Raw genomic sequence first — 14,803 nt, 5'->3', positions numbered from 1 at the left:
TGATAAAAACATTCTAAATAAAAAAAATCCATAACAAGCAACAATTGACAATAGCCAAACAGTCAATTCGTATCCTCTAATGTCTAAAAGTAATATGCAAAACCATAAAATTAAATAAATCATGAAGTTAAAGTGTTCCTAAATATCCTGAAATTCAAAATATTACAGCAGCATAATTTAATATACATTCTAGCCCAGAGCAGCTTGCAATGCAAACAAAACGAATGTAAATACAAAAAAGAAATAGCAACTTGTTTTTAAAATAAAGTTAAAAATGTGGAGGGCTCAATAATGATTAGATCTTTACCTCATGTGAAACTGGAGCTATTTTCGCTTTTTTCGATTTTGACCAGTTTAAAAATCCGAACTCTCACGGCTTGAATGCTCATCCCATACATGGCAGGGTTTAGTATGGGAGGAAAGATCAGAAAGTACAGGGACATGAAAATACGAGCTCCGTAGTGCACATGGCTCATGTTCAGCCTGCTTTGGCTCATTTCAAAGAAACAGCCGATAGAATAGTTAAAGATGGCCAACAGGTGTGGACTACACGTTTTCACTGCTTTCATTCGTGATTCTTTAGAGTGAAAGCAGACCCTAAGAATATGCACGTATGAGTAAAGTATAATAATAATCTGTGGAAGAGTGTACACAAAGAGTGAAAACAATCCAAGGATGTTTGAAATGGTTGTATCTGTGCAGGAGAGCTTAACCAGGGAATAGTTGGAGCAATAGACCCTCTCCATTATTTTCCCACAAAGTATCAAGTTCAGAGTTTGAACAAAAAACATTCCGAATGCAATAATGGGAAGTAGCCAGGATAATACAACACACTTATAAACATTTGAGACAGACATGATGCTGTGATACTGCAGGGGGTGACATATGGCAACGTACCTGTCGTAGCCCATCACTGCTAAAATGGTAAATTCAGTTATTGCATATGTGTGCAAGCAATAGGTCTGTGCTTGACAGCATGGCAGAGATACTTCATGAGTTTCTGACACTAAGTTACTCATAATGGGAGGCAGCAAAGCCATGCTGCCATACAATTCATTAAGTGCCAAATTACAGACAAAGACATACATCGGTTCATGCAGAGCTCTATGAACATAAATGACCACAATAAGAATGACATTTTCAGCAATGATGGCAAAGTACACAAGAAGGAAAATAGCAAAGTAGAAGTATTTCAGGTCTTCCATTTCATAAAAGGCAGTCAGTATCACTGATGTCACCGAGGATGCATTTTCCATTCTTTACTGATTCTCCTGCGCAAAGAAGTTGTGAAATTAAACATACACCACGGCATTCCTTTCAATGTCAGTATGAATTACCTTAACCCCAGTTTTCATATATATGCATTTCATTCACAAATTGTAGTGACGTTCTCAAATTTGACAGTTTTAAGGGGTGACATCACAGGTACTGTAAAAAGAGCGATCGTGGCTAGTTCAGTTTTGAGACATTATTATATTTAGCTTATAAAACTACTGTAGATATTTCAAATTGTATTTACAGAAAATAAATTAATGAATATCACACTCATTCATTTTTTTCTCATTAAAAAAAAATTATAATGACCATTTTCTCTAAATTACATATTTCCTGTACAAACATTTATTTTATTTTTTTAAATTAACTTATAGATATAGCTAACAAATGTAACATGCTTAACGTGTTTCTTCACCAAATAGCTGGGAATTTATGAGCTTTTCTGATATATTGTGTCATTTCTATTTTATGGGGTAATTTATGTGGAAAAATAGTAAGAATCTAAAACATTTTAGGGTTTTTTTATTTTTAAAATAATTCAGCAATAAACCACAAGTTTGAGAAACCCTATCTAAGTAACCAGCCACTGAGTTATAACATAAAAATGAACTTTGATTAAATCCACCAAGAAAAAAGTTTTTTTTTTTTAGTTTTTAACTAATATATACATTTTTGCTTTTAAATTATTCATATGAATATGTTCCTAAAAGTCATAATACAAAAATACTTGCATCTGCATCCACATTCAAATATAAAATGTCATTTTGTTTGAAGGAAAGAATTTTTTTCCCTATTGGTATCTCCCTATTGGTATCTTCCCTTAATCGTTTACAAAAAACATGCTGGTATAGAAATATACTTTTCACGTGCCTTTTGGGAATAATTAACTTTTGCAGGATGTTCAGCACTTAAAAAAATAAAAAATAAATAATTTTTTTTTTTTTAAATTCACCTCCTTTTTTACCCAATTTAGAATTGCCCATTATTCCTCTTACATCACAGCTGTGCCACCTGCACCTACCCAAGGAGCACTGCACCCCTTTGATGAACCTTCCCACAAGCCTTTGTCTATGGTACACCCTATAGGCAAAAAAGTGCTGCAAACATTAGCTAAACGTCTCCAAATTAACCCCAGGTGGCACCCATTACAATAAAGCTCTGTCGGGTAATAGCCATGTACTGTACAGCCCACAGTCCATAGTAATATACAGCTCATATACAGATAAGCTACATTTATATTGCATTATATAGAGTAGAAAGCTGTTAATACAGTACCACACTGCTGGGTTCTCCCTTTCAAATGTTGCTGCTGCAAGTTTCTGTTCAGAAGCCCTGTCTCAACTGAAGCCCTGTGTGTTATCCAAGGCTTTAATGAATGTTGAATTCCCAAAGTTATTCCTGTTCACGTGGTTTTGCTATAATCCAACCCACGCTGCACGCATCCTGGTGATGTTTACCAAGAGGATTTTTTTTTTTTTTGCATAGACAAATTAAATGTAGAAATATTTGCAAGAACCAATCTGATGGCAGAGAGTATGAAAGCAGTCTGGTTATGATTCTTCCAATTGAATATTGGAATCATTAGCCCTTCCCTTGTTATCTGTATTTTTTTTAATTCTGGGATTCCAAGTACAGTGTGTGTGGTTTTTAAAGGACTGTCCTGCCAGTTCTTTGGAAACACGGTGTGGCAAAATTTAAATCCAGGGTCTGTTCGGTCAGGCATACTGTACCAGACTTACGTGACATCAATTTTAAGCAACCTAATCGTCTCCCAGTTTAAGTGGCCAAAAACCATTCTCCCCCACTCCAACTCAGTTGATGTGTGGTGAGCATTCTGACACAAACATGGCTGCCGTGCACCACCCAGGTGGGTGTCAAACATTAGTGGTGACCGAGGAGAGTTTCCCCTTCATCACTGTAAAGCACTTGGAGTGTGAGTAATGCACTATATACAGTTAAATGCAAAAGCATTGGAACAGTGCCACTTTTATTGTTTTGGTTCTGTACTCCAGCACAATGAAGGTAAAATAAAAGAATGAAAATGATGTTATAGCCCTGACTGTCAGCTTTAATTTCAGGGTAATTACCTCCACATCGCATGATCTTTGTAGGAATTACAGCCCTTTTGAAACATAGTCCTCCCCATTTAAGGGGACCAAAAGTAATTGGACAAATGAACATAGTCATGAAATAAAGTCATCCTGTCTAGTACTTGGCTGCAAATCCTTTGCATTCGAGGTCTGCAGCCCGTAGACGTCACCGTCGCACGCCAGCGTGACACCCCTGGGAGGGAGATGCGACAGTTCTGGGAAATACGCTTCTCATCAATTGCAATGGGTGAACCAACGTATCATTTGGGAAAAATAGGAATCGTGGAACCTTGACTGGCTTCTGCGGAGCAATGCCCATGAAAAGATAAACTTTTCTCTGGAAACGTTTTAGCTCAGTTGCCCAGCTGCCCAACAAATTCTACTTCATGTAAAAGGAATGGACATCCGGGAACTGGTCAACCGAGTCGTTACTCCCAATTGCACTACAGCTGATCATGCCAGCAGTTTCTTGGCAACAGCCCATAGCATCATCTTTGTAAACAAAGTTGACAGTTGACAGAGACTAGCTGACCAATCCAATTTTTGTGAACTGTGCTCAAAGACATTTAGCAGCCGTAATGACTATAGTCACTATGACCTTAATTTTTCAACTAATGCCGAGGGTTGCATGTCTGAACCCAAATGTATGGATGAGGAGCTTTTAGAGACTGAGAGGAAGCACAACTCGCTGGTGCCGTATCAGCTGAGAGTGAGACGAGGGAAAGGGTAACTGGAAACTGGTGGCGCATCTGTGGTAAATACAAGCCCATGTCATCCAAGGTAGAAGGTGCTTGCTGTCGCCAGGCAACCATAAGAAGTAACCACAGCCATACAGCACTGGCATAAGTGCATTCTGAAAGAATAATTGCACAATGTATGTTCTTGGTTGGTATGCCAAGTGGTCAAAAAAGATGGCAATTAGTAAGCGATGCATTTCCGTGAAACAAAAATATGATATGACACTTGACAAGACATTGCTTTCTTGAAATGAGAATCTGAATCACATTTCTTGTGTCAGGTTCAATCGCTATGGGATTACAATGATTCAATAAGACGAATTAAACAATTGAGTCGTGTGTCCATTGCTTGTGAAAGAGTTTAGCACTGTCTCCTAGTACTTAGAGCACTTACATGTTTTCCTTTCTGTGCGATTTTACAGCAATTGCTCATCACATTGCTGGCCTTCAGTAAACACGCTTATTCAGAGCATCCTACATAGCTTTTCATTAATTTATTTTTATTTTACATAGTATCCATTTATACAGCTGGATATACACTGAAGCAATTCAGGTTAAGTACCTTGCTCAAGGGTACAACAGCAATGTCTTTTCTGGGAATCAAACCTGAAACCTTTAGGTTAAATGTCCAGTTCCCTGCACATTATACACACTGCCACCCATTAATTGTCACGTAACTCAAAGCTTTTCCCTCTGTAGTGTTAACATTTGTGATTTTGATTGCCACTGCATCACTGGGACCTAATGAAGGATTGTGTAATCTTACCAGCTCATGTTCTTGCTAAGTACCCAGTTTAATCTAAATGTGCATGCTTTCCTGAGTGTATATCTGTTGAAATCATTTCAGGATAGATATATAACTTCATTTTGAAGGCATCATGACAGAATACACAAGAAAAAAACATTTCTATATCGTTCTTGGACATAACAAGATTTAATATTAAGAAAAACAAAAAAATAAACGCAAAAGCACACATACCAATGCCACAACCAAAGACATCTACATGCGTCTGTTGTAAGGTAAATGACAAGAGGCTTTTTACATGCATTATGTGATTTCAGAGTAGGTGGTGAATCGCTCCAGTCTGTAGTAGCCTTAAATTTGAATGCATTTTTTCTCCCATCCCCATCCCCCAACTCGTCAACCGAAGACGCCGAAGTCTATCCAACACGTCGAATAGTGACGAGAAGAGCCCTTGCCCAAGCTGCAATATTTGACAAGTTGGGATGAGTATGTGTTGGCCTACAAGTTCCCTACACAGAAAATGTGCTCAGGGTGTGATCAACATAGCAAAACAACAATGGACATCATTGCATAAACTGACAAAGACTATTGCTAAATACATCATTACTGGTGTGTTGAAAACAGCAGCCAACCCATATACCCACAATACGATGTTCCAGCTTGAAGCAACATGAGACATGGGTCTCCAGCCCTCCAGCTTTGAACATGACACTCAAAACAATGAGGAGTTAGAGAATTATTTCACTGCTACCTGCTGTGTTTTAGGCGTTACCAGAATTTTACAGCGGAACACTTTATAAATCCGAACTCGTATGGCTTTAATGCTGATCCCATAGATTGCAGGGTTTAGCAAGGGAGGAAATATCAGATAGTACAGGGACATGAATAGACGGGTTCCGTAAGGCACATTACCCATGTTTAATCTATTTTGACATACTTCAAAAAATAGTCCAATAGAATAGATTAACACTGCCGCTAAGTGGGGGCTGCATGTTCTCAGTGCTTTGATTTGCGATTCCTTGGAGGAGTGTAAACAGACCTTTAGAATGTGTATGTATGAGTAAATTATCATTGCGATCTGCGGAACAGTGTATGCAATAACTGACACCAGTCCAGAAATGTTCACAATGGATGCGTCTTCACAGGAGAGCTTGATGAGGGAATAATTGATACAGTACACTTTGTCTATTCCGTTTTTGCAAAATATGAGTCGCAACGTTAAGCCAAAAACTATAGTAAAGCCAAGAAGTGGATAAAGCCAGGAGACCACAATGCACTTACACACTTTGGAAACAGACATGATGCTGTGGTACTGCAGGGGGTGACAAATAGCAACATACCTGTCATAGCCCATCACTGCTAAAATAGTAAATTCAGTTATTGCATATGTGTGCAAGCAATAGATCTGTGCTTGACAGCAAGATAGCGATACCTCGTGAGTTTTTGTCATCAAAGCAGCCAAGAGGGGCGGTAACAAAGCAGTGCTCCCAAATAATCCATTAAATGCCAAATTACACAGAAATAAGTACATCGGTTCATGTAGAGCTTTTTCAACATAAATCACACCAATAAGAACAAAGTTCATGGTAAGAATGGTGATGTACAAAAAAAAGAAAGTGAAAAAATATAGGTATTTCAGGTCTTCCATTTCGTAAAAGCCAGTCAATCTGATTGATTTTACCACAGATCTATTTTCCATTCTCTTCCTTGGCTCCCTACAGAATGCAAAAAAAGAGTTGTACTTGCTCACAATATAAACTCATGCCACTCATTACTCCTGGCATAATCTCAATTACTGAAATTATGCAAGGAGAAAGCAAGTGAAGAATCAGTGATTATTGGATCATTGACAAGTCTGGCACAACATGTAGGATCATTATACTACAGATAGCGGAACACTGCAGAACACTAAAGCTCAATATGAAATTTGTATTTCTTACCCTAAAGATACTGTTGCTTCAACTGTGAATGCTGCCTGGACCAAGGGCCTCTACATTATTTCAATCTTCTATTTATCTTGGAATGGATTTCCATATTTGGCCAGATCACATGCTTGGGCCACACTCCAATCACATCGCAAATTATGAAATTAACTCTGAAGGGACGCAAATGAGAAAATTGCCTTGTAAAATTGAAAGTAATTAGTTGTCCTGGAAAATATTTTTTGTGTAACATTAAAAGCAACATTGAAAGTTGAATTCTCTTAGCATTTATTGTCAAACATAGAGTGCCTCAAGCATATCGTTCTCTGCATCCATTTAGTTTATTAATGTATGCAAAAATATAGTTGGGCATTCAGAAGAAGCAAATAACAGAAATCTCCAGCACTCCTGGTCTATTGTTACCAAACCCTCATCTAAGATGTTTCCCTACATCAGTCACACCTGAGGAGGCTACCTGGCACATGAATGTCTGAACTTTCTAACCCTGGAGTCTGGATTATAATATTAAACTAAGCTTTGTCCTTTCTTCTTAACCAAATAACCAGATGCATAAACCAGGCGCCTCCAACATCAACCAGGCCTGTTATTATTTGTCATGTATTAATTACTCAGTTCTTTGGAGACTTCTGATAAGAGAAGCAATCTTTTTTTGTGCAACACTGGAAAGATTTCTAGAAGTCACACAGATAATTCCTCATGCTTTTTGTCTAAAATCTGGCTTTTTAAAAATATTATTTCAGTTTTTGTTAATTTTGGTTGGGACAGATTACAAATCACGTGACTAAATATTGAGTGAAATCTGTTCGACCTTAAGTTTTAAAAAAATCACAAGTAACCTAATATACATATATATATATATATATATATATATATATATATATATATACTGTATATAGATATATGTACACACACTACATCACCTTGTTCTTAAGATTTGTATTTGTGGTTTTTACAAATCATGGCATCAATCTCTATGAATGGGCAATTAAATCTAGCTTTCAGTGGGGAGGAATCGTTTATGCATAGGTACGTTAATTCTGCATAAATTTTGAAGCAGTATGTTACTGCTTCAGACACGGTTATACATGCGTATATGTAAAGAGAATGTATTCACTTTGAACATGCACAACACAAATAGCAGCAACATACTACATATGGAACATATGATCCTCCATATTATCCTTCCTTGGTCATTAAGTAAATAACACACTCATTTAAATGCTTTAATGTAGTTTACTTTTACACCGAGTACAAGAGTGCAGTCATGTTTTACAATTTGTCAACTACCCTATTAAAGATTTAACAAGGTTAAACTTACAAGACCACCCCAATAATGATAGATCACATTAAACAAGCAACAGAAATGTTACAGTTATATGTCAAAGTTAAACCTACAAGACTTGTAAAAATGAAATACAAAACCCTTACATGCTTATTACATGACATCCAAACACACATAGGGCCTTATAACACACACGCAAAATTTCAACTAATCCCATGGTCATTCAATTCCAGGTTCTTTTATGTCACCAGTTTTGAGGATGTACACATCTAGATCCTACAGTACAAAAGAAGATTCAGAAGAAAAATGTTTCTGAAGGGTATGTACTACAATATATCTTTCTGTGAAGTGTGATATATCTACTTCGCTATGACCAGTTTTGGAGTTGGTGCTAGCATTTTGTCCTGCACGTCCTGAAAAGACGACTTCGGATGGACTGCAGGGTCAGACCGTAAATGACTGGATTTAACAGGGGTGGAAATAATATGAAATAAAGCGACATGAAGATTCGTGTTCCAGAGGGCACATGACTCATGTTGAACCGGCTTTGAATTATCTCAAAAAAGGACCCTACAGCATAGATTATAACAGACAGCAAGTGTGGGCCGCACGTCTGAAGCGCTTTGAGCTGTGATTCTTTGGATGACTGAACACATATTCGCAGTATCTGCGCGTAGGAAAACATTATCATGAACAGCTGGGGCAGAATGAACACGATTATCGACGCCAGCCCGACAATGTTAATCAGGGACCTGCCGGAGCAGGCTACCTTCGCCAGTTCAAAGTTGACGCAGTACACTTTCTCTATGAACCTCCCGCAAAACGTCAGCCGCAGGGTCAGCGAGAGGTACATGAGGAAAAAAGCGCAAGGGTAGATCCAGGAAAACGCAATCAGCTTACTGATCCTTGAAACGGACATGACGCTGTGATAATGCAGCGGGCAGCAGATGGCCACGTACCTGTCATAGCCCATCACGGCCAAAATGGTAAATTCGACGGTGGCGTACGAGTGCAAACAGAAAACCTGCGTCACGCAGAAAGAAAGAGATATTTCATGAGTCTGGGACATCAAGAGAGTCAACAGCGCAGGCAACAAACCAGTGCTGCCGAATATTCCGTTGGCTGCCAGGTTACACACGTGAAAGTACATGGGTTCGTGTAACGTCCGGTCGGCATAAATGACCGCAATGAGAACCAGACTGACGGCGAGGATCAGGACGTACAACAAGAGGAACATGAAGAAGTTTATGAGTCTCGACTCTTCCAGCTGAATGTACGGAAGCATTACGAACGACGTCACTGATGTGTCATTGTCCATGGCTTTGTAGTCTTCTCGTTTCAGAAATGCTGAGGAGAAAAGAGGGCATGCTTTTATGCTTTGTGTGCTGCAAACCCTAGCAATAGGTTACTGTAATCATACATCAAATGCTGTAAACGCTAACCACCTATCTGTAAATGGGTATGCCTTTCATTTTTGTGTGCTATATGCAATATCATTACCATCCATTTAAGTGTTTTTTTTTTTGTTTGTTTGTTTTTTTTGCATATATCCATATCTAGACAGTGATTTCACTTCATAGTTCTCCCCTTAGGTTCCTCTTTGGTTCATCAGTCTGGCCTGAGCAATTTACACCAGAATTAGTGTTAGAATTGACTGGCTGGCTATCATAATACATTTAAAATACCAACATTTAGAAATTGTTTTGAATTTGGAAGCAAGCACTATGCAAAATACCTAGGTCACAGAAGGTTTCAACAATCATTTAAAGGTACAGCAATTTTAATAGTGAAAACTAATTTTTAGATTAATTTAATAATTATATTATTTTGAGAGATTTGCAAAGAGTTAAAAAGTAACACCGTCACCCTGGTTACTCAATAAAAGCAGCTATTAAAACTGTGTACCGCACAATGTTTAATAGTAAACACAAAGCAATTAGTGGACAGGGATACTGTGAAATCTGGCATAAATGATAATCACAGTTTCTCAATGGTAAAGCAGTAGATAAAATTACAGATGCAGTAATTTGATATCAGCTGACAGACTGGAAGATGTCCACACATCCCAATTTCTTAGTAAAAGGATTTTCAAAACATTATGACAGTTTTGATAACTAACTAGATATATTACATAAACAATCTATTTTTTAAAAAACATAAATATATTAATTTCCTTTCCTTGAGGGTTTAAGCTATCTCTGAAAGAGGAAAAGTTAAAATCAGATAAAATTGAAGTTAATATATATTGATAGGAAGAACGAAAAACCATTCCAATTTACAAACAAAGACAAGAAGAGAGGATAACCTGATTGCACCTGTTTTGTGATGTTGTGGACGTCTCTGAAGCTCTGAAGCATGACCACTGCGCTTGCATCCAAGCCCTTTCTCGATGACTTTATAACACATGGGCACCACAAGTCTTTAGTGGTTCTGAGCACATGACCATGACGACAGAGTGATGTGGAATAAGTCATTAGCATAGTCTACTGTTTTTTTTCTTTCTTTTTTTCTGTAAAGTTGTTTTAGTCAGTGTAGATCCTGTAAAGTTCTAAGGATTTGACAGTGTCTTCTCGCCTTCTTATCTGAAATCACTTTATTCTGGGTCTACTATTAAAATCTTAAAATCTTCTTTGCAAATACACTTTTTTCCAAGATAGAGGCGTGCTCATACTTTAGCGCATACTCGCGCAAGCACAAACAACCATTATACTGTAGTAAAGGCTCTTTTTCAGGCCCTTAAAGGTGACACTGACGCCTTGGATCTGGTGGAAGTCATTCATTTTTCAACAGAGGTGTGCTGATACCACGCGGCCATGTTGTCAGATTGCGATCACACTACAGTGAAGGGATGCGTGCAATTTTCCCAAATTGTGCTCTGTGGTACTGCTAGGGAGTACTGGAGGGAGTGTTGTTTTTAGTGACACTGTGGACACAATTCTGTACCCGAATCGGTCTGAATATTATAGTTATTAGCAGTGTAAAGCAATACTGGTGTATAATAGGGTCAAAATGTAAGAACTAAATAAAATGTTCTTATTTTTTATGATTGTTTAAAATCAAGCCTAGGCATAGGCAAGTCAGATGTATTTTCTTTTTTTTTTTAATGTCCAACACAGCTGCAATCATCCCAGTTGTTTACCTGAACCGTGTAAATTCTGATGTGACAATCATTACTGATAATTGAAAGCAACGGAGTTCTGACTTTGCTCTGACTTTGAATTTTCAAAAAACATTCCAAAAAACTATTCTTTAAAGGGCTAAAATATGGAGAGTATTTAGTGCCTTACAGTTCTACAGGTGTGTAGCACATGAGAACATGACATTACAGGCATTTAGCAGATGCTCTTATCCAGAGCAACTTACATTGTATCCAAAGATACAGCTGTTAAAGTACCTTGCTCAAGGGTACAATGGGAGTGTCCTACCGGGGAATCGAACCTGCCACCTTTAGGTTACAAGACCAACTCCTTAGCCATTATACTACACTTCCGCCTACCTGGGTTCCAATGAACTGTTGATCCTTGGAGTGATTGTCTTGCACTGTTATTTAGTATCTGTGAGCATGTCAAAATTCATTAAAAGACATGTTTCATTCAGAATAACGAATAACCATTATTTTATTTCCCTTTTCTCGTCTCCATATTTACCATTGCTAACTTTTCGTCACTCATCTCAGCCTTAAAATATCTTAAAATTATCTGTGCATTTCCAAGCAGGATATTTAGGTTTGGATATAGTTTATGCGACTGTTTTACCAATATTCTATGAGTGAAAGGCACCATAGCAGCATGATGATCATAACAATGTAAAAAAAAAAAAAATTCAGTAGATCAGAATGTAGGGGGGAGATGGTATTCCGGACAAAGGTGTTTTTTTTTGTCCTCTGATTTTCTGCTGCTTGCTTTCCATGTACCAAAGCCATTAGGCTCGACTCACCTTCTAGTGACCTCAGCGGTACCTTTGCTTACCACATTTTGTGCAGACATTGCATAAGGGAGGTGACTGAATTACACACCCAGCCACACTGCTGTCCAGTGGGAGGTCATTAAAACCTCTCTCTAATCGAGCGTCCTAACTTGGCCATTCAGTCCTCTAAGCGCCGTCCACAGAGGGCTCCATTTGTTTGTTCCCGATTACTTGGTCCCATCAGAACGTGGCATTAAATTGCTTTCCAGGGGATACAAAAATACAGTGGACTAATGACCTTTCATAAACACGTTGTTATCTTGTCTGTGTTTTACTCTCTGGGATTGAAGGCAACCACAGATGTCAAAATGATGAAGGCGATTATGCTATTTGTATGCATAAGTGTATCGGTTATTTTAAGTGTTTGAAATTACAGTTATTATCTCTGTGCTACATGATTGTTTATTTTTTTAATTTACTCTAAGAATATATTTTTTTATATTTGCAAGAATTTTTACATAATTCATGCTGGAGAGCACTGAATGAGAGGTCTGTTCTTGACCATTTGTGATATGCAGAATAACTGATTGTCCAACAGCAGCTAGATTAATAAATACCTTCATTTCAGTTATACTTTTCTCCAACCATATGTTTCACAAAAGCATTAAACCTTTTTTTCTCAGCCAATGTTTTGTAAATTATCTACCGCAGAGAACTGTTCCCATAGCAACAGGGAAACAAACGGCCATCTCACAGAACTGGCAACAACAAAGGCATCACATAACAGAATATGCTAATATGCTTACAACTTACAACTGTCACTGCTGTGTAACATTACAAAAATGAATTTTTGAAGTTACTGTCACAGCCTCTCCTGGGGTCAGGCTTTTTATTTGTATGACTATATTATCAACCAAATACTGATGGCAATAAATCAGCAAAACATTAATTTCCATTTACTGTATATACAGTAGATATAATTTGCAATGACAGTTCTACCTTGTTAAACATTTTTTGTTCATTTTTGTTAATCAATCTTTTATGGTTCTTAGGTTTGCATTTTGATGATGTCTGCACTGGGTGACAGTTTCACCAGAAGACGGCACTGTTTGCATTTAATATTTTCCAAGCTCCATGACTGAATGTGCATTGCAGAAGCTTAAGCATCATTTCTCAATAGGTACAGTGCATTGTGCAAGGCTAATGCATTCAGCATCAGGGCCTAGAGATAACCATCTTCAAATATCGGCATCATCTTATAAACATCTATTAAGATCCAGACATTCACAAAATAAAAAATAATCAACAGAACAAAAACTGTCATCATTATATTGTGACATTTCAGTGTGTGTGTGTGTGTGTGTGTGTGTGTGTTCATGTGGGACCATGCAGAAAGCTAAAATAGTAGGGTACCTAGTACCTTCCTAGAGTAGCCCCTTAGTTTGTTTTTATTTTTATGATATGTAGCATATCTATACAGGTCACCATCCTGTTTGCAAACTATAGCAAAACACACAAAATCAGCTTTTAAAGAGAGCGCAGAACAGTGGTGGAAGAAGGCCGCAAAATTAAAGAATGGCCATTGCATTTGTAAATGTTAAATTCATGAATGGTTAACATTCACAAATGTTGAATTGAACATTTTGTGAGTGCCGTTCTTTCTTTACTTAGTAATCCATCAGTAACAACTCCAAGTAAATCTAAAATAAAAAATATTTTAAAAGGATGCGGTCTTCTAGTTTCAAGAATAAATCACAGGAACCAAGGGAGGAACAAGAACAAGAGCAGTTTACAATGGCCCTGACGCTCTTGAGTCGTAGTGTGCATTCAACATATGTTCATTTTCTCTTACATAACACCATACGTGTCAGTGTGTTCTCTGAGAGCCACTGAAGTTGTGAATAAAATGCTGATAATCATCAAAATCAGTCTCTTGATTTCGACAGCGAAAGCATACTCATTCTAATGTGAGTAAAGTAAGAAAGAAGGGAGGGGGGGCACTGATTGTGTGCAATGTTCAGCCTTAGGAGAAGAAAGGTTATGAAAATATAGGCAAATGCAAAGGGTTCACTTTAAAGTTTTAAAACATTCTAAATTACTCGATCTAGTGTTCGATGTCGGTGAGGAAGCACAAGTCACATCTCAGAGGAATAGTTGTTTTGCGGGCGTCTGGGTTTTTTTTTTTTTTTTGCTGCTGGACTTCCATGAGGCTGGGCCCCGTGTCGAGGGACCTGCCCTGCTCAGGGCAGACATGAGCGGTCCTGTGACTGGGGAGGGCTACTCCCCCTGGAGAACTTTCCCCTGTACCCCAGGCCTCGTCAAAGGCCATCTGCAGATGACAAGGAAGCCTCATCTGCAGCATAAGGCAACACTTGCCTCAGGGGACTCATCACAGGCCTGTCCCTGATCGCCTCATGCATCGAGGCAAACAACCGCCATGATGATCCGCAGTTTTGCCAGCATGACAAGCTGGTGACCTACGTGACATGTGCCCCTAAACACATCTTCACATCAAACGCCTTAGACAATGGGCTACGTGGTGCCCTGAGCATGATTTTTGGGCCAGGTTGTGGTAATGTATGAAATGCTATTAGCATTACTGAAATGACTGCACCTGAATTGCAATACCAGGTAAAGAAATTCACATGCTCAGTGACAGTAAGAGTGATAATGTCAAAAAGCAGGTATTTTAAAGTCACATGACCCAGTGCGCCAGCATTTCGGCTCCAGCCACGATTTCAGCAGCGAACTAATTTCATAAAGATTACGAAATTATAGTGATTTTGTTATATAGGCTAAGGGGCTATGCGTCGAGGCACAGTTTA

At 38.2% G+C, this 14,803-nt stretch overlaps 3 protein-coding genes across 3 annotated transcripts in view; all 3 read right to left on the bottom strand.

Moving 5' to 3' along the window:
* Nucleotides 1-1,266, bottom strand: part of LOC135262434 (olfactory receptor 4B13-like) — a 1,457-nt gene extending 191 nt beyond the window's left edge. The window contains exon 1 of the mRNA XM_064349453.1: nucleotides 1-1,266. This exon is cut by the window's left edge and continues 191 nt beyond it. Coding sequence (XP_064205523.1) covers nucleotides 309-1,256 — 948 coding nt within the window. The 5' untranslated portion in view covers nucleotides 1,257-1,266 and the 3' untranslated portion in view covers nucleotides 1-308.
* A 3,784-nt stretch (nucleotides 1,267-5,050) lies between these two features.
* LOC135262432 (olfactory receptor 51L1-like) lies at nucleotides 5,051-6,915 on the bottom strand. The gene is made up of 2 exons (XM_064349452.1): nucleotides 6,788-6,915; nucleotides 5,051-6,562 (listed from the first exon to the last, which is right to left on the bottom strand). The coding sequence occupies exon 2, from the start codon at nucleotides 6,544-6,546 to the stop codon at nucleotides 5,584-5,586; it is 963 nt and encodes a 320-aa protein (XP_064205522.1). The 5' UTR covers nucleotides 6,547-6,562; nucleotides 6,788-6,915; the 3' UTR covers nucleotides 5,051-5,583.
* Nucleotides 6,916-8,050: 1,135 nt separating this feature from the next.
* LOC135262431 (olfactory receptor 52D1-like) lies at nucleotides 8,051-9,417 on the bottom strand. The gene has a single exon (XM_064349451.1). It carries the CDS (start codon nucleotides 9,388-9,390, stop codon nucleotides 8,464-8,466), a length of 927 nt encoding a protein of 308 aa, XP_064205521.1. The 5' UTR covers nucleotides 9,391-9,417; the 3' UTR covers nucleotides 8,051-8,463.
* Between the last annotated feature and the right edge of the window lie 5,386 nt (nucleotides 9,418-14,803).

Source organism: Anguilla rostrata, chromosome 9 (genome assembly GCF_018555375.3).
Source record: "Anguilla rostrata isolate EN2019 chromosome 9, ASM1855537v3, whole genome shotgun sequence".
NCBI lineage: Eukaryota > Metazoa > Chordata > Actinopteri > Anguilliformes > Anguillidae > Anguilla > Anguilla rostrata.
Note: the sequence above shows the minus strand (reverse complement) of the source record. Positions and strands in the feature narration are given on the sequence as shown.